This window comes from Numida meleagris, chromosome 3 (assembly GCF_002078875.1).
Source record: "Numida meleagris isolate 19003 breed g44 Domestic line chromosome 3, NumMel1.0, whole genome shotgun sequence".
Lineage (NCBI taxonomy): Eukaryota > Metazoa > Chordata > Aves > Galliformes > Numididae > Numida > Numida meleagris.
Window position 1 is genome coordinate 34,885,623 of NC_034411.1, and position 18,685 is coordinate 34,904,307.

An 18,685-nucleotide genomic window follows, 5' to 3' on the forward strand; every position below is an offset into this window, starting at 1 on the left:
ACCTTTCTGAGATGCAGGTTGCTATACATTTGTTGTGATATAATTCAGTATTAACTCTTCTTTGCATATCTGTTCTTGTGGAATAAATGTTTTGTATTCCAGAAGAACTGTACTCTCTGTGATTAGCAAACCATCAGTGGAAAAAATAATATTCTTATGTAAATACTTTCAAAAAGCTCATGAGTCTCCCATGATTATTTCTTTTGAGTGACAATAAGGATTAGGTGATTATTTTCTTATAGAGATTGTAACTGGTACTTCAGTGTATGTGTATTTCATGCAAAATAGCTCACACTTCTATAAATCTAGGGAAAACACTTAAGAAGGAAAATGGAAATCTCCGTAATAGAGAGACAAAGCATGTATGCAAAATTCTTACAGTACAAGTCTTCAAAAGTCAATGTTTTCAACTCCATGTAACAATGTTTCACTGTTCTATAATGCAAGGATAGACAGTGAGAATCTGGATTGTTACTGTGGTAAAAATGGTTTTCATGTAAGCACGGGAAATGCAGATCACGTCTGAAAATCATCAGGAGTGGAGTTCTTTGGATCACTTAGATTTTATCCTGACTGTGCTGTGAGAAACAGATTGACACAGGAATCTCTATTCTCTCCCTAGACAGGTATCGTCAGTTGATTGGGCACTTAAGTTGATAACAGTCAAGTCTCAGTCAAAAGATTTGACAATACCAAATTTGATTATTGAGTGTTCTGGATGAGGCTATTTTCTGTGCCTTGTTGCACAGGAGTTCTAATACTGAACCGAATGTTACGAATGTGCATGTCTGTCAGCTCTGAAGATGGTAAATCCACAGTCTTGCATTCCTGCCACTTTTCTGAAGCCTGTAATGATGCTTGCACATGTCTCTATGACTGTGTCTGATTTTCTGTATTTTAAACACTGGGTAAGGATAAACCACTGTCAATTTACCAATCTGGAAGCTGAAAATGAGCAAGAGCTATCTAATTGACTCCAGTTGTGACATCCACTAGCTATAGAATCTGCCAATAAAGAGAAACTCAGTTACTCTGTGATAGAAAAGATACAGACTTAATTAGTGCTTGCAAACTGCTCTTGCAAACACAACATGTTACACGTGTAAACCTCTGTCTTTCTCTACAGAGATTTAAGTTGAGCAAAAAAAAACCACCCCAAAAACTAGATATACCTGATGGTATGTTGATAGTCTGCAAAATCTTACTGAACAGTTTCTAGTTGCTTCCATATTTTGTACTGTTGTATTGCCTTTGTCTTGGCTGTTCTTTACCCATCTCTGATCCTTATTCTGAAAAAAGAAAAAAACAAACACCTGCAGCATGGGGTAGAAAGCTGGTCTTTTATAGGAAGTTTAACTCTTTTAACTATATTTTGTTATCCAGGCTGAGGGCTGAATATTTAACCGGAGACAAACTCTAATCACCAGTCAACTATATTATATTCTAGGAGTTGGGCTGTTTTTTCTTTTTTTTTTTATTTAATTAATTCCTTTGTTTCACTTGTGGCAGTCAGTTTTTTTTCAATTGATTTTTTTAAGCGAAACTCTTCTTTCCAGAATTCTAATCATCTTTGTGATTTCTCAGCATTGTATTATGTTGACCACTTCGTAGAGCGGATTATTTTTCCTCCAGAAGTGTAAAATGGTAAACCTGTATTTTCTGACCTTTTAATATTATTTTCTTAATGATGTCCTTTCAAATTCTCACACTGTTCTAGTAGTGAATCTATTTTATATAACATAAGGTATGATTTCCTGGAATCTTGTTCGGATTTTTGACTTGTATGATCATTCTGAATCGTCAGATCCCGCTTTTGTACCAGTTGGAAGGGGTAATTCTATTTCTACTGTTTTAATGAAGAAGGATCAGACAATGTACATAGAGTTTTAAGAGCTTGTTAAATCTGATCGACCCGATTGACTGCAAAATACACTTAGTATATGGCGTTGGATTTCTTTTTATTTTTGTTAAGGTCTAGGTAATTGTAATGGAGTGATCCTTACCAGGTTTGACTTGTAAAACCTGTAAAAAACAACCAACCAAACAGCGTTTATGTGATTTTTAAACTCATTTTTTTAATAGGCACGTATCCGTTTGTGACATCATCAAACTGCACAGTTGGCGGTGTTTGCACGGGTCTGGGCATGCCACCGCAGAACGTTGGGGAAGTGTATGGAGTTGTGAAAGCATATACAACTAGAGTTGGAATTGGTGCCTTTCCTACAGAACAAGATAATGTGAGCATTATTTTCTTTAAACTTGACCCGTTACTGAGTTAAATAACTCATTGTGTCTGTCTTACGTTAAATCAGTATTGCTTCTAAAAAACAAGACTCTGTGTTTAGATATCTCATTCTTCCAATTCTATTATTTGTATGTTTATTCCTACTCATTGTCATCATGACTAGAGTTTCTGTGTTTGTTGTCACCAATAAGTTAAGTGAGTTCCACGTTACTGTTTCTGGTATATGAATAGCCTTGATTGTGAGAAACTGTAATGTAGTTCTGTTCATTTTCAGCAGGAAGTGTTTGGGCAATGAGCTTTTTGAGATGATTAACAAAGGAGCCCAAAGGCTCCAAAATCTCTTCACTCAGGGTGGTGAGGCCCTGGCACTGCTGCGCAGAGAAGCTGTGGGTGCCCCATCCCTGGAGGTGCCAAGGCCGGGTTGGATGGGGCTCTGGGCAGCCTGAGCTGGTGGCACCCAAGACAGGGTGTTGGAACCAGATGGTTTTTAAGGTCCCTTCCTATCTAAGACATTAAATGATTTTATAATTATAAACTGTGCTTACAGGACTGCCAAATCTGATTGTCAATTTATTAGATCTTCCTGTGGAATAGAAGTCTAGAGTGAGAGGAAATGTTGAGAGACTTGTTCAGGTAGCATTCTCTTGAAAAGGGAGTAGAATTCTGTATTTCTGTTTTCATTCTCAATTGACAACTTTGTGAAAAATAGGGGGAAGAAGTTTTAAAGTAATTTACAGTGTTATAAAGTGGTGTTAAGGTATATGATACAGTTGTATACTTCCTGCACATGAAAAAAGATTCACGTAATAGTACTACTCTTTGCTAGGAAATTGGAGAATTGCTGCAAATGCGGGGTAAAGAGTTCGGTGTTACCACTGGTAGAAAGAGAAGATGCGGCTGGCTGGACCTTGTGCAACTCCGATATGCCTACATGATTAATGGGTTTACTGCGTAAGTTGTTTTGAAGTGTTTCATCTGAATTTTACCCTTTTCTTCTAGTGCTAGGTCTAAGTAGACAACCAAAAGACTATTTTTTTTGTTGTTGTTTTTTAAGTCGCCAGATGGATGGAGTAGTGGCATAGAGGCGATTTTTCTATGGAAAAAAATAATTAATTGCAGCATGCTCAAAGTGCAGGAATCAATTTTGTCTTGTGTTTTTAAGATGTGTCGAAAGTTGAGAGGTGTTAAAAACATATTTGAACAGATTAATGTTTCTTTATAGATTGGCTCTTACCAAATTGGATATCTTGGATGTATTTCCAGAAATCAAAGTTGGTGTTGCATACAAACTAGATGGTGAAATCATACCTCATTTTCCAGGTAAGGTTACTTGTTAAACAATTTTAGATTTTGGTGAAATGTAACCTGATACTTAAATGCATTGGACTTTTACTTGTAAAATTTGTGACAGGAATTTGTTACTTCAGCACTAAGCCTTTAAAGTCTTCTGAGATGCACTCTGCACCATGCCTGTACTGCAGTGTTATTTGCCTACTGGCAAGGTGCAAAATGCTATCTAAAACATCTTAAATTTAAATGTTATCTGCTTTAGTCAGCCTGCATTTCCTTCACGCTAAATCTGAAGCTGTTCATTCCCCTCTTCCAGCAGGACAAGACTATTTAGATGTGCAGTGAAACAGACGAGACTACTGTTCCAGTTGAAAAGCCAGATAAAGCCAGATTTTCTGTGCATGTTATTTTTCTAACATTTCAGTACCCTTTAACAACTCACCGAGTAGCCAGTAGGTAACCAGGCACACCTGCACAATGGAGAAGGGGCAGAGAGAAAAGGTGCAAGAAGGAAATGAGCAGTTAGTTCTGGAGAAAACAAGACTATATTTCAGTGCAGGGGCAGCGTGCATCAGCTTAGCATGATGGAAACTCTAGTCCCTTTCTGAAGAGGACGGTGGTCAAAAGTGTATCTGGCTGCTAAAATATTCAAAATACTGTTTTCAGGGTAACGTGTCTTTTTCAGTTTGTTGTAGAGATACTCCAGAAAAAGGAAGAACATCATTCAGTACTAAGGATTGGGCTTTCTGATTTTCTGATGTGCACATACATACATTTCCGATCCAGTTGCTATCTAAGGGTTTGGGGCTGGTCAGAGATAATAAAATACAACTCAGAAAAGGATTTAGGTAGTTTACATATGTAGTTACGTATAAAGGCATAAGTGATGATCTAGTAGTAGTCCTTGAAATTAGTACGTCTGTTGGGGAAGTTTGTAGTTCTGTTTTTCCGTGTGCTTGAGGGAATTCTGTAATTGATTTGCCCTCTGTAATCTTCAAACAAAAGCACCAGCTAAAATATGAATGCATATGGAGTAACTTGATGTGCAGTTTATCCTGGAAGTTCAGCGGTTGTTTTGTACTAAATCAGGGAATGGTTTTCCCCCTGTAAAACTCAAATATTGTTTGCTTGATACCCTTTCCAAAATATGAAGGAAACATTTGTACTTGAAATAGCCTTTGAACATTATGGGCAATGTACATTTAAATTGAGGACTTCTCAGTAGGTACTTCATCTGTAGCCCTGTCATCTAACCTGAGGATTGTTTGTGCTGTCTTATGTTCAGGACAGAAGACATCCTCTGGTGGTCCATCATTAAAGACGACTTAAGTAGAGGGCCATGCTTTCCAGTATGAAGACATAGTTCAGTGATTTATATATTTTTTTCCCATTCATTGTGGCTCAGATGGGACCAGAATCTTGTTATGGCTCCTGGAGGTGGACTTTGCTCCCTGCATATGCACATGTAACAGGAAGCTGACCTTTGGCCACTGCAGTACAATATGACTCATCTACCAAATAGTGTTTTTTCTCTTTTAACTGGTTTAGCTGTTAAGACTTCAGTAGAAATGTAGTAGAAGCTGTTATCTTGGCTGCTGGCATGTCTTCCAGAAGTGTCACGAAGGAGTTTGAGCTGATCATCCATTAAGCTGGAAGATGCTGTCTCTCACAGTGCCTCTGTGTTCCCCATCTCTCTCTCACTGCTATACTCTTCAACATTTGATTGTGTTTTCTGAACCTATACTGCAGGTTTCTTGTTACATTGAGCTCTGGCATAGGAAAGCAAAATGTAACTGTCTTCCCCTTTTCATTTTACAGGCTCTTAGATATTTCTTAACTTGCCACTTTGACATTTTGGATTCAATTTAGAAAAGTTCTTGTCTTGAAATCTTTCACTAGCAGGATATTTCTCTCTGTCTCTTCCCTCTCTCTCATTTTCTTGGAGATGCTGATTTGCTCTTTATATGAAATGACTGTCTCCAAATTAGAAGCAGAGTACTAACGTCTCAGGGAGAAAAAAAAACATGCCGTATTGCATAGATTTTAAATGGATCTGAGAATCGTAGGAATCTTCATTAGCTTTTCAGGTTAGATTTCTGTGGTCAGTTCATTACTTGCTGTTAAGGAAGAACTTAATATGTCTCAGAAATTTACGTCTGTCCTCAGCTTGTAAATGGCTCTTGGTATGGAGCTGGCCAGTGTCTTCCTGCCATTTGTTTTATTCTGTGAGCTTAGGAAAGAAAGGTAGAAGTCTCTACCAGCTCTAAGATGGTCTGGATTAAAAGGAATGTGAAAACCATGGTCTAGTCCTGCTTAATGCCTCCTGTACAAGCTCAGGTATCATTTAATTTCAGCACAGATGCAACCTCTTGCTCAGGAGACTTCAAAAACACAGATTTTTAAACATTGGGAGAGTATTTTCAAGGAACTTATTTCATGCTTGCTTTTTTTCTTGTGCTTTTGTCCTGAGCATTTACTGTTGATTGCAGAGCCAGGAGACTGTTAAGTGCACCTTTGATCTGATCTATGTGACTGTATGTTCAGTTTTTGGAAATTGCTGAAGGATCTTCTACACTGAGATCCTTTTACACTGATGCCAAGATCCCAAACATCAGCTATTCTTTTCGAGTTGGAAGTAGTATTGTGCCACTCTCTCTCAAAATTCTAGTACCAGACTACCAGATGTCATTATATCCGCTCTCTCTGTTATCTAAATCAGCTGTTAATAAGGAGTGTTCCAGAAAGCCTGAAAGATGACTCCCCTCAGGGAAGAGCTCAGAGAAATCTAGATGGTTACTGTATCTGTTCCTACACTGAGCTCAGCTTACGGCCTATCTTGACCACACATCTTTTAGCACACCTGCTGGAGCAACATGAGAGAATCACTTGAAACACCAAGAAATTTATCCTGTCTTTTTCTTCCTTTTGGGGAAGTAAGGAATTGAACTAAGAGTAATGGAAGACTGTAGGCAAGATTAGACTATTCAGTTCCAAGTGATTTCAGCTTTCTCCTACCCATCCTAATCAGGGACTTCAAAAATAAACTGAACTGCTTGTAGACTTCCAAGCTGGCACCTTATTCTGCATCTGCAATGCCTGGAGATGGGTTTGTGGTTTTGCACTTTGAATACCGCAGTTTTTCAGTTTACCAGGGCACAGACAGCAGCTCAGTTGTTACCGCTGGTGACATAAGGGAAAGTGCTTATCCTTGGCCTTTACAATCAAATATCCTTAATGTTTCTCCCTGCTTGTCAAGGCTAACCCAATTATAACAAAAAGTGTGCCTTTTCTCACTATTAAAAGCTTCGAAGTCAATAGAGCATAGCATGTGTTCTTCGCCCTTACTCAGAAGGGCCTAGTTCCTAGAGGCTGTAGTTAACACATCACTACTGTTGAGCTCTTACATTCATCAGGACAAATTATTCAACAATTTGAGCCTGACTTTGTTGGCTGCACAGACACTGAGGGGGAAGATTAGTTATGATTCTGTGTTTGCATGTTTGCTATGCCTTTTGCACTTAAGACACCTTTCCAGTTTGACTGGCTGTCTTTGCAAGAGTGACTTGGTCAGGTATCTGAGACATAGAGCCTACCTAACATTAATTACAGTGCCTTTGGTAGAATGCTGCCTTCAGGAAGGCAAGAATATTGGTACCCTCCATTTTTTAGCGGTGTATCTTTTAATATCTTCAGGTTTAAGGCTTTTGTTTTGTCTCATAGTGTCATTCCAATGTTAATATTCAGAAAATTAATGGAATGATTCAGTTCCAGAACAATGTGTTTTTCCAGGGCTTGAGATCACAGGATTCAGAATTGATGGACATCATTATAGTAAGATATTAAATGATGGACAAAATGGAATGGAGTCATTTCTTCTATTCTGAGAAGTAATTGGAACAGTGGAATGTGTGAATCCACCTTCAGGTCTGCAGCGCTCACCTGGTTGATAAATTCTGTCCCTTGGCACTGCTGACTATTGTGATAGATGCTGAAAGGCTCTTTGTACATCTTTCATATACAATGATATCCAAGAATAGACCATTTCATGTCTGATAAGATAACTGCTTTGGGCTGTGTTGTAGAGGCAAGAGGACTGGTAATGTTGGATACCATGTTGGCAAACTGCCTTCCTTCCAGTATTCTATAGCTAAGACGCTTAAGAACCTAACTAGACAAACTCTACTCTGTTGTAGAGTTTTGGGGCAAAAGCTGTGTAGGCATGAGAATTACGTTCTGTATAAACAGTGCATGTTGTTATTACTATGTTTATTTAGTAGAAAGTACACTCCTGTGCCATTTAAAATATGTCCTTTTAACTGTGTAGTACTCACAAGCTGGTACATAATTTTTGCTTTTACATCAACCAAACTCCTTCATGAGAGGAGAATTGAGTCTTGATATTTGTATAGCAAAAAGAATCAACATTTTGAGGAATCACATTTCCTGAAAATTAGATGTTCTAGTTTAAGCAAAATATGTGTGACTGTTAGTACGAGAATTCCTAAAGTCTTAAGTCTTGGTAGTTGTTTGGATTTCCTTTCTCTGCTTATATTAACAAAAAAGTATATGTTAGCACCTTCAGTGCTGGTATTGTACTTAGACAAAATCTCTTCCTATGGGAAAAGAATAAAAAGCTTACAGCTATGTGTTTAGCAATAGAGAATGTATAAACTTTGTGGATGTGTCTTGTTTGCTTTTCAGCCAACCATGAAGTCTTAAGTAAAGTAGAGGTTAAGTATGAAACACTCCCAGGATGGGATACAGACATATCAAATGCGAGGACGTTTGATGAGTTGCCTGTAAATGCACAAAACTACGTTCGTTTTATAGAAATGGAATTAGGTGTTCCTGGTAAGTAAAGAAGATTTATCTATTTCTCCCAGCTCCGTGAAACTTATCTTTCATGCACTCTGCCTTAATGAACATTCACAATATAGAAAATTAGTTTGTAGCTAGTTATTCTCTTGTACCTGGTGATACTTGTAATTACTATTTTACTACTTCTTATTGATCTTTGTGTCTGTTGGATTGAAAACTTTCTGAAGTTTTAATATGCATCTTTTCTTTGGCTTACACTGTAGCTCTCATTCAACTGAGATTCTTGGAAGTTGCTTAAGTGTTTTTCCAATTGGTTATAATAGGGATATAGTTCTGCTGCCATAATAAAGTCAGTGAAACCACTGGTGTACTAATGCAATATTAAATATGTGTGGCAGTAGGAGATCCTAAGCTAACAAACCACCTATTACTCTCAAGCTTCCTAATAAAGATGATCTTGATTTCATCCAAAGCTGGGAAGGGCAATGAGGCAAGTCTTTACTTTTCTAACAGTTTCTATATTTTTTTTTCCTATGATCTGGTAAACAGTGATTTATTATAGGAGCCTGAAGACTTTTCTTGCTTTTCCAGATTACCAGTGCATTCTTACATCACAAACAGTAGATGTAATTATAATTTCTTAACCTACTGATAGTATAATATTTTTTTTGTGGCTATAGTACTAAAGATCTTAAGCGCTTAAGAAGATAAGCTTGTATCTTAAGCTGCAATCCAATCTTGCTTTGTATTCTTATAATCAAAGTTTGCTTTTCTCTCCTGCAGTTAAATGGATTGGAGTAGGAAAGTCCAGGGAATCAATGATCCAGCTGTTTTAAAGATTTCAGATGCATGGAAGAAAGCACACTCCTCAAAAGACTGCTCATTCTTAAATGCATTAGTAGCCCGCAAAGCAAAGATGTTGGAAAGATAGATTTTTTTGCATGGAAAGAAATGCTAGAGTTGATATCCTTAAATCAATTGCGACTCCTGAAAGAGACTTTAACTTGAACCTGTATCTGTTCCTATTCAACTGCAAGTTCCAGGACATCTGTTATTTGTTCAAGGTGCCATCATTTTTTTTTTTCTTTACCTAATACTTAGTTCATAATGTAATTCCTGTTTGGAAATCTAAGGTATCATTACTTCATGACTGTTTGTTATCCTCTCTCTGCTTTTGGCGGTGTTACTTCCCTGAAATTTTAGACAGTAAAAATAATGCAGTTTTGCACAGATAGTTTTACATCCTCATTGTTTGTATTCCTTATGGCTGCTCTTGTGAGTGATTAAAGAGAGGGATTCTGATTTTGTAATGCTATAAATGCTGTCTAAATTATTGTGTGATCTGTTTTTTTAAAAAAGGTGTGATGCCAAGTTTTTTTTTAGCTGTATAGCACAGAAAACTTAACTCTTTGTAACTCACAGAGGACACTCAAGTGTTTACCGGAAAGTGTGCTCGGGAAGTTAGAAAATTGATATTGTAAAAAGTTCGTTTGCAATTATTAAAGAACAGTTCTGATTTTTTGAGTTAAATGTTTTATAATGTTACTTTTTTTATTATTACTTTAAAAGCCCTGCACTTATCTATTTCCAAAGCACGTATTTCAGCAAACTGTTTCCTTAATTAAAGAGGGTTATTTTTGGTGAGAAGTCTTAACGTTCTGATGTCCTTCTAAACTTTTTGTTTCCTATGTAACCAATAGAAGATCTTTGGAGAGCTAACAAAGCACAAACAATTTTGTAATTCTAAATTGAGATGCTTTAGAAATAACATTAAGAATATTCTGTGCATTTGTCTTTGATGTAGGGAAAATAATAAGTATTCGCCTTGTGACATAAACATGTTTTGTCTTGTTAGTGTTGGAAAAGGTTTCAGAATGATTTTCATTTATAACCATTATGATATAATACAAAGAATCTGATTTCTTTTGGCAGTAACCCAAGAATTACATATTTCGCTTCCAGTTCTGAGAGTGACTTGTAACTATACTCTGTACGGTATTACTCATTTGCTTCCTTTTCATTCCAAATAAAACTTACTTTTCCTTAACAAAAAAAAAAGGGAAGAAAAAGCTTGTGTCAGGATAGGGCAGGTGGTTCAGCAGATTTTGGCTATGATGCAATATAAAATGAACTCTGTCAGACCTTCCACATTATGGCTTAGATAACCACGTCTGAAATTGAATAGAAGGAGCATTTCCTGTTAAACTGTTGGCAGGTGACAGCAGTGAGCAAGGTGTGTATTCTACTGGCACAACGTGGAAAGAGGAGGTTGACATGGAATACTGAAAAACTGGCAAATATGTCAAGAGGCCTTTGTATCAGCATTACATGTAAAGATTATTCTCCTCAGTAGCAGAAAACAAAACTTTATTCTTTTTCTTTCTGACAAGAGCCCCTATCTTCTGCTAGTTTTGGTCTTTGCCTCACAGTTTAGGAAAGAACCATCCTATTCCTCTCTAGCTAAGGCAAATCAAAAAACAAAAATCTGTGATAAGAGAGGGACATAACTATGGTTATACTTAATTTACAGAGTTTCTTTAGAAGGTGAAAAGCAGGCAAGGAAGTGAATTAGTCCTGAATTGTGAAAAATAAGTAATAATTATGGAGTGCTCTTGTCTCCTGTATAGCTGTCACTAGAACTGTCAGCCAAGGAATGGGGGCATCCTCAGTTTAAGGAGTAAAATAAGGGAATGCTTTGCTTCTGCAGAGGGTAAATAGGGCTTACTATTTGCCTTCTGGTAAGCAGAGAGCTTCATGTTCAAGACCTGTTTCAATTTTCCCACTGTCCTAACTCCATTGTACAAACCATCCTTCTGTACAGTTGAGGAATTCATATTCCTAGGTGAAACACGGTTTCTAAGCAGTATAACCACAGCCTAAAATGATGCAAAGTGTTAGTGCAGTTAAAGAAACAACGATTGCCTTGAATGCAAGAGTGATTTATGCTCCTTTACCGAGATTTTTCTTTTGTTATTCCACTCAAGTGTAGGCCTGGGAAGCAGAAAACATCCTCTGACCAGGTAGTTTGTTCCAGGTAGTATGTGGTACAGGAACTGTTGTTGGTGTGTATATATTCTCATGATCTGGAACGAAGAATTTTTCTCTTTAAATTATGGATGGTTAAACTTCACTTCTGTAAAGCTTATTAGGTTGTTCCTGAATGCCAGTTTTGCCTAAGCTTTGATAAAGTGAATTATTGGGTTTGTGCACAGCCGTTTTTTGTGGTGTCAAAAATGCTTATAGAATTGTTATAGCCTATCTAATTCCTGCTGTTTTTTATTGGTACTTTTTCTACCTCATCTTTCATTCGTACATGTGGAGAAGTGGGTCTTTTGGTCAAGCTAGAATGGATGTCTCATCCACCAGCCTGTGTGTTATGGAAGCAAGTGTTGAAAGTTAGGGAGATTTTCAAGTGTTTTATGTTTTGCTCTTGAAACTGTACTGCATTCAGCTACAGAAGCAAGGAGGAGAACAGCCTAACACTATACTAACAGCAGTGTGCTGCAAAGTTAAGTAGCTGTCACAGGCTCTTATAGTTTCTTCTTGAGCCGAAAATTGCCATTCATGAAGTCAAGAGCTGTTTTGGCCTCAAAAGGGATTGCCACAGTCACTGGCAAAAAGCTTTCAGTTGTCTGTCATAAGATTCATTATAAGCTGTAATAAAAGACAAAACGGCTGTACTTCTTGTACTTTAGATGTACTTCTTTTTAATAATAAGTATATATTTCTCAGGCCCTTCCTGTACACTGCTTTCCTCTCTGAAGTTTCTTCTTTTGTTGGTGTGTGAGGGGATAGGATGGCTGTGTAGGATAGTACTTGAAATTGATTCTCTACCAGATGCCCCTGCTGCGAATGGGATGGGTTCAGGAGAGGCATAGATACCTGCTAAACCTGACAAGGCTCATGACAGACAAGGTAGTCTGATCTCATGCCATTCTTGCTTATGTTGAAATATTGATGAGTTTGATAGTCCTGGCCTGTGGTGTACTGCAGAATTTAATAGCCCTATGTCCCTGTGGCTTGGTGAGCCTGCTTTATTAACTTAATAGGAGAGGAAGCAAGGGACACTTATGCTTAGCCTTTCCATTTGTATTACACATGTAATTGGGTTTTGGCATGCAGCTAATGGACAAACCCTTCAGATAAAGAGGTAGACGGATATGGTTGTGTAATGCATGACAGCTGCTTTGTCTGTCATCGTCCTGGAAATCTACTTTCTATTAGGAGATCATAACTTCCCTTTCGCTGTCACAGCTGACTCCTTTATAAAAATATCTTGCAAAATATAACATATCATCTTGCATCTTTAAATATCTTGCAATAAGTTCACATTCAAAGGCTTTCAGTGCAACTTTAAAAAGATAATATTGAATTAAATCCTTAGCCTCTTCCCTGCCACTTAAGAGCTCTTACATTTATTTAACAAATACAATTTGTTTGCATATACTATACTAATTTCTTCAATGCTGAATCGATTTGTTCATAAAACTGGGTGCTTATTCTTTCTCTGCCTTCTCTATATGCTGCTGTCACTATCTGCAGTGTGTTCAGCTAATCTTTTTTGGATAACAGTCTGCACAAGTATCAACAGCTTGCCTTGTTCTCATCCATTGGCTGCCTTTGACTGTTACAGAGGGAACTGGGATACCTGAGTGTTGGTAGTGGAGAGAGAATGGCTTTGGAGGGCCGGTGGAGTCCACTTTGGAAAAAAGGAAGTGAGGCACTATTCACTTCTCCTTTTCAGTGCAATTTAAGCTGGGTAACACTTGCAGCTGAGTGAACCTCCCTGGTTCTTTCATGCCCCTCTTGCCAAGAAGTAGTGTGTGTGGTAGAGCATGGGTTACTTACCCATTTTGAGATAAGGCAAGTCAAATGCTGCCCTGTAGGTAGTTTGGCTGTACCAGTCAGGTGTGGGCTTTCTTAGTATTTTTTGAAAATGAACATACTTCCTGAGAGCTGAATTGTCGAAGCTGGGTTGAAATGGAGTTTTGGCTTTATAGTTTACTGGAGCTGGTTGCAGTTTACTGAAAGGCCTAGGCAAAAAGCATGAATCAGTCTGTAATCTTGTGCTGACATATGGTATGTAAATACTGTGATCCACCCAAAGAGTAGCCAGCATTATAAATGTACTTTCTAATCTCTAGCTGAAATGAGCGCTTGGTATAATGCACTGTAATCTAATAGATGCTAACAGCCTCAGAATGTGCGGTAAGACCTTAATAATTCAGTATTGTTCTGTTGGCTCCATCTGACTTGTAATCAGCACGATAAGAGTTGTGCATCGTGCAGCTGAGCAACTAACTGGATTAGTTTAATATTATTAGGATTTTTAAAGCCTTGACTTCTCAACTGAAATAACATACAACATATTAAATAAAATATAGACAAGTTTTGAAGTGGACGTGCTATTAAACAAATTTTTTGGGGGGATTCTGCCCCCCCACACTCCCCCAGCAGTTTTTGTCCTGGATTCTCGGTTACTTACTAAATTCAGGACATGCATCAATTCTCGTATAGCCAAAAGCCTTTGGATGTAATTTTGGTTTACTCTACCCGGATTCTCTTTCAGGCCAGAGTCATAAAAGATCATTAGGAGTTGTTGTGATGTTGCTCATTATAGGTGCAAATAGGAAAGGCATTTTCCAGAGTTCCTACAGGTTTACTTTGACGTGCAAACTTACCCTGGAGCTCCTCTGGGCATGTGTGTCTGGTGGACCCGTCCCAGTTCTCCAGGATAGAATCCACGGGCATCCTTTCCAGGGCGAACAACCAAGCTGATAAAGCAAGCAAACAAGACAGTGATGGTATCAACAGGAGGCAGAGAGCAGGATCCCATCCGTTCTGTGGAAAAGCAAGCAGGGTTTGTCCCACTACTGAGCTTACTAGCAAATAAGGGAATTATTATTATTTTTTTAAAGTCTGAGTTTGTGTTGATGCACCTTTTTTTAATTAAAAAAGCTGGGCAGACTTCTTTACCAAAAGTACCCTTGTGAAATAGTAGTCTTGAGCAGTTTTCTTGTACAACTAATGATAGCCTGGCCTGTGTGCACAGTGTGTGCTGTGTTGGTCAGGAGCCTTACCCTGGTGGCAGGATGGGTGCAGGATCGACAAGCTCCCTTAGTTTGGTTGCAGAGTACAACATGACAAATTCCTACAAGCAATGATGTAAAATGTTACTTTTGTTTGATAAGAGTCTACCGATAGACCTAAAAGAACTTGCTTATGTGGCTGAATGCATTTATCTCTGTTTTGGTACCCAAACCCCCTGTGGAATAGCGTATCTATTAGGAACCCCCCTGGAAATGGCTACAGGAAGAAAAGAACTGTTATATACGTGCAAAAGTAAAGGCTCTACAAAATGCTGCATCTTTACAGAGGTATGGGTGTTTGTAGAATGAGCTGCGCAATATCAGCAGCAGATGTCAAAACAGAAATAAAGGCAGGAAGTGGTTAACTTAGGCAGTGTTTTGTAATGCAGGACAACAGGGCTTTTCTGTGTCTCAAGGCAGAATTTCTTTGCAGACCGATTCATAATAGCAGTGAGTCTGGTGGTCTGCTCATTTGTCACAATTAAGTCATAATTTATTTTACCTCCTGAGGAATGAAATTTGGCTGTTATCTATAAAATGGTGACTCACCAGTATTTGGAAAACAAGGTAAATGTTTTCTGTATTTTGTTGCCCTTTGGAGTCAGTGAATTGTTTTGGCCTCTCCATGGCAACTACTTCACTGGAGTGTGAAATAATGTTGCAGCCTGAGGAGTTTGATGTTAAGATCGGTTCTCAGCCACAGACTATTGTTTTGGATGGCATTGTGGCACTGCTGTCTTAGAAACAACTTGAATATATCCATAGTTTGATTTTTGTCTAAGACTTAGAACCGTGAGTTTTCCACTTAGTTGTAGAGCACTATGTAAAATCCGCTGATCCAATTCAGTCTAGAAAAGAATGTATTTTCATGCTTTAGATAATTTCAGTCAATCTTGGAAAATGTAGCTATACAACATACAAAAGTGACAACTCCAACACTCACACACAATATGAGCTGTTGAGAATCACTGTTATATTTACTAACATTTCCATATCCCTGTCAGCCAGTTCTGCACAACTGTTGTCCTCATCATAGTCAGCAGCACCAACAGAGATTCCTCTCCTTTCCGTGGCTCCTCCCCGCGGGTGATTCTTCTCTGGTTTTACCCTTAGTGTGACTTTAGTAGAAAACTGTCCATCCTGGATACAGCCAGGAGTATTTTCAATATCTGCCACGTGCATGCCCAGTTTACAGCTTTCTCTTGTAACTTTGCTGAGAGTCTCAGAAGCCTTTGAGACTCAGCGTATTAAAAACTCAGCGTGCTGAGAGCAACGTGGCTTTGGTCTGAGCAGACCAGGCATGGAAAGCACAGCAGGAAGGAGAGAACCTCGGGCAGATGAAGCGATTCATGTAGGGGCCTGCAGGAAGCCTGTGACAGGCAAGGAAAAGAGTGCATGCAAATGCCAGAGCCAAACGATTAAAGTTGCAGGACCATCTGTAACCACCCTGTTAGTGCTACATAATAAACAGACATTTAAAAATAACCCGAACCTGGTTTTGAAAGTTCTCTAACCTAGCACACTGGAAAAGGATTTACTTTTCAGGATGAAATCCACTCTGTTTTCCAGAATTGGGAAAGCTCATCCCAGTTATTTTACCAAGTGGCATTTCTGTTTGCAGATTGGGTGAAGATGGAGGCTATAAAGCAAGCTTTCCTTCCCTAGTTCACGCACTGTGGTGTTACGGATGAGATGAATCTGAGGGGCGATGAGGCAGTGCAGAGTGTGCTGCCTACCTGGGCTCCCTGTCCCTGGTGAAGCCAATGGAACAAAGCCCTTTACCTCACTGTGTGGGGCTTTGTGATGCTTCCTCACTTCCTTTGGGTCCTGGGAGCTGGCTCCAGCAGCATTAAAACCACAAAAACACAGCTGCACAAGGCTAACGCGGCAGGGACCAATTTGCTAGCAGCTCTGCAATTGACTATGTCCACAATATAATGAAAGACCGGTGTCAGAGTGAAGATGAGGGTTGAGACAGAGCTGGACAGGGGGAGGGGAAGTCTGATCTACCAGCAAACCACCCAGAAACTTGTGCCCCTGCACTGCTGACCACTGCCTTGACTGCTGCTGAGCTTTGGTAGAGAAATGGCTGTGTCTTCTGGTCTTCAAGCTGCACGGTCCTCGCGTTACTTCTAGGTTTAACAGTAGGAGCATCGCCTGACAAGAGTGAAATTTAAAGAAGCTTCAAGGATGAGAAAGCAAAGAAGGTCTGATGCAAGCCGCAAAGTGTTCAGGGCTGGATCTTTACAGGTAAATGGTTTTCTAATAGTTATCCAATAACTCTCCAGTGCATCTTACTTGCTATAGGCAGAAGGTAAGACTTTATTTAACCTTTCTGGAATTAGAAGTGTAGGTGTAATTTGAGTCTGGACTTCTTTTTTTTACACTGCGTTCTGTCATAGCAGCTATAACCTACACCTCAGCAGTGGAATGTGGAGACCTCAGGGAGGACGAGGTGGGGCAGAGAAGAAGGAAGAGCTTTGTTTGCTTCTGGAACCAAGGAGGACCGGTACTGGGGGCCTGGGGTGACAGGAAGGACAAAGGATGGCTCTGCTGATCGAGGCAGGTACTTGCCCAGCTCCCACCATGAGGCTTTGCAACCTCCCAGAGGATCTGCTCTGGTGTTTCGCCATTAAGAAAATTTATCCTGCTATATATTTGCGTCCTTCCTGCTGCCATTTTAAGCTTGTTGTTCGGTGCTCTGTTTGCTAAGGACATGGAGAACAGATTATTCCCCCTTTTTTCTGCAGCAATGCTTTGGATACTTGCTAAGTCTCAGTTGTTCTTTCCTCAGGCTGATCAATTCTAGTTCTTTCAGGCTTTGTTTGAAGGTAATTTTTAGATATCTCTGAGGCTGCCTGTGACTCCTAACTCTGGGAGTTGGGACCTGAAAACAGACATGGTTTATCTGCTGATGCTTGCAATGCCAAATAAAAGCAATGGATGACATCACATATCTTATTACATCAAGAAATCTAATTATGGATTCCTGTGTGATATTTTCCACCTTTCCAGTGGAATAGATTTGGTGAATTATATCTCATTCCATTTTGTGTTTTCCTAAGTATTTTATTTTTGCTTCCACGTAGAGTCTTGTCTGCAGCCTATTTTTTTCTCAGACCACTTCTCTGATTTATTGAAGCAATTTTGAACTGTTATGCTGTTCTCTAACATTCTTGCAGTTCTTCTTAGTGCTACTACACCTGCACCTTTACTAAGTGTATTCTCTAATCTGTTGCTGCCTTCACTAATGAAGAACTTGAACTGTATGGGAGCAGCGCCCATTTGCTAAAAGCGTGTTGGTGGTTTGAAGGTGAATAACTTCTCAGGGTGTGATTTTTATCCCGCTGTCCTGTTGTGCACCTACCCCAATGCAGGCCTCTGTAGACTGCATTCCTTTGCTTGCTCACAGTGGTACCCTGCAAGCTGAGACGTGTTACTGTTGGAGCTGATACCGGTGGTTTGTTCATGCTTGAGGAAAATATCCTGCTCCTTGCCTCGAGATTGCTGAGCAGAGAGGCAGGAGGATAATGCAGGAAGTGTGCAGGTCCTGGCAGGCTGACATGGCATTGTGAAAGGCCCAAGGGGCAACTTAGAGGTACCTGGCTGCGCTGGGCATGGGGCAGGGCCTCCTCTCGACTGTGTCAGGCCCCAGGTAGGGCAGCTGTGAGGCCTTGCCTGATGTTCCTTCCCATCAGGAGAAAGGTTGGGTTTGCTCACTGGATGAGGGCTTGGGAGGCAAACACAAACAATGTTTTGCTTAATTTCTAACTAATCACGATTTATTTGTAACTAATGATGAAATTTGAGGTGACTGTAGGTCACCTCTAATTAGATGATTTTTTGTTATTTGTGTGAGAGCACCCTGAGCGTACTTGTTTGCGCAGCCTCAGCTCATTAATAATGTGGCTGACAGCTCTGTGTGCTGAGTCACGGAAACGCAATTCCACAGCTCCCACACACCTCCCGTACCTGGTGCCACTCACCCACCCAACATCCCGCTGGCTCCGCAGTGCCACAGGGCTGCGGTCACTGCTGCAGAGCCTGCCTCAGAAAGGCCGGAGTTGATCCTTGCATTTTGCCATCCCTTTGCCTTCAGTTTCCCTCCCTTTGAGCAAAGCAGTGTTTGTCCAGTCACCGTGGTACAGGTGGGGACTTGTCCCTCTGGTGCTGCAGTGAGAGGGCCCGACCGAGGCCGTGGGCTCTGCGGGGTGGGCATTTCACCCAGCCCGGGGCTCGGCCT

General features: G+C 39.7%; 2 protein-coding genes across 11 annotated transcripts in view; one reads left to right on the plus strand and one right to left on the minus strand.

Annotated features, from left to right (window-relative positions):
- ADSS (adenylosuccinate synthase) overlaps nt 1–10,007 on the plus strand; it is a 31,925-nt gene extending 21,918 nt beyond the window's left edge. For all 3 annotated transcript variants that reach the window (XM_021392718.1, XM_021392720.1, XM_021392719.1), the window contains exons 9-13: nt 2,083–2,237; nt 3,072–3,196; nt 3,468–3,565; nt 8,237–8,386; nt 9,137–10,007. In XM_021392718.1, coding sequence (XP_021248393.1) covers nt 2,083–2,237; nt 3,072–3,196; nt 3,468–3,565; nt 8,237–8,386; nt 9,137–9,189 — 581 coding nt within the window. In that variant the 3' untranslated portion in view covers nt 9,190–10,007. The remainder of the gene's footprint in view (nt 1–2,082; nt 2,238–3,071; nt 3,197–3,467; nt 3,566–8,236; nt 8,387–9,136) is intronic.
- C3H1orf100 (chromosome 3 C1orf100 homolog) lies at nt 2–16,227 on the minus strand. 8 transcript variants are annotated; one of them, XM_021392728.1, is made up of 5 exons: nt 16,179–16,227; nt 14,434–14,504; nt 14,035–14,127; nt 13,202–13,386; nt 11,277–11,436 (listed from the first exon to the last, which is right to left on the minus strand). In XM_021392728.1, the coding sequence occupies exons 2-5, from the start codon at nt 14,493–14,495 to the stop codon at nt 11,333–11,335; spliced, it is 444 nt and encodes a 147-aa protein (XP_021248403.1). In that variant the 5' UTR covers nt 14,496–14,504; nt 16,179–16,227; the 3' UTR covers nt 11,277–11,332. The 8 variants fall into 8 exon arrangements, with proteins under 8 accessions (XP_021248406.1, XP_021248403.1, XP_021248404.1 ...); XM_021392729.1 differs by having other exon boundaries at nt 16,117–16,197; XM_021392726.1 differs by having other exon boundaries at nt 15,981–16,184.

Coding starts and splice junctions, on each gene's coding strand:
- C3H1orf100 (XM_021392724.1), bottom strand. CDS start 15,069: ATGGAGAGGCCAAAACAATTCACTGACTCCAAAGGGCAACAAAATACA. Junction 14,505..14,991: donor ACCTTGTTTTCCAAATACTG/GTGAGTCACCAT, acceptor CATTGCTTGTAG/GAATTTGTCATGTTGTACTC. Junction 13,387..14,034: donor ATGCCCAGAGGAGCTCCAGG/GTAAGTTTGCAC, acceptor CTTTTTGCCTAG/GCCTTTCAGTAAACTGCAAC.